This window comes from Crocuta crocuta, unplaced genomic scaffold (assembly GCF_008692635.1).
Source record: "Crocuta crocuta isolate KB4526 unplaced genomic scaffold, BGI_CrCroc_1.0 scaffold194, whole genome shotgun sequence".
Classification (NCBI taxonomy): domain Eukaryota; kingdom Metazoa; phylum Chordata; class Mammalia; order Carnivora; family Hyaenidae; genus Crocuta; species Crocuta crocuta.
Genome location: NW_027530084.1, coordinates 830946 through 831469, shown reverse-complemented (window position 1 = coordinate 831469; position 524 = coordinate 830946). Strand labels below are relative to the sequence as shown.

Here is a 524-nt window from a genome sequence, read left to right as displayed (position 1 = left end):
CGTGCCCGTGCCGCTGCGAGCCGGCGCTGCCAAGAGAGCGGGAGAGAGCTGGAGAGAGCAGGGAGAGGGGGGCGCACGGAGCTAGTCGGAGAGTGAGCGGGAGCAAGAAGGAGGGAGAGGAGGAGAAAGAGCGAGGGCGGGCGGGAGGCGGCGGCGGCGGCGGCAGTAATAGCAGGAGCAGCAACAGAAGGCGTCGGAGCGGGCGTCGGAGCTGCCCGCTGGGGGAGAGAGAGAGGAGAGAGACAGAGAGCGAGCGAGCGGAGGAGCCCGAGGCAAAAAAGTAACTGTCAAATGCGCGGCTCCTTTAACCGGAGCGCTCAGTCCGGCTCCGAGAGTCATGGCGACCGCAGCGTCTAACCACTACAGCCTGCTCACCTCCAGCGCCTCCATCGTGCACGCCGAGCCGCCGGGCGGCATGCAGCAGGGCGCGGGGGGCTACCGCGAGGCTCAGAGCCTGGTGCAGGGCGACTACGGAGCGCTGCAGAGCAACGGGCACCCGCTCAGCCACGCTCACCAGTGGATCA

The 524-nt window shown here is 68.3% G+C and overlaps 1 protein-coding gene across 1 annotated transcript in view; it reads left to right on the top strand.

The window, feature by feature from the left end:
* Positions 1-187: 187 nt before the first annotated feature.
* Positions 188-524, top strand: part of POU3F2 (POU class 3 homeobox 2) — a 3983-nt gene continuing 3646 nt past the window's right edge. Inside the window, 2 exon segments of the mRNA XM_077764728.1 lie at positions 188-521; position 524. The exon segment at position 524 is cut by the window's right edge and continues 239 nt beyond it. Coding sequence (XP_077620854.1) covers positions 338-521; position 524 — 185 coding nt within the window. The 5' untranslated portion in view covers positions 188-337.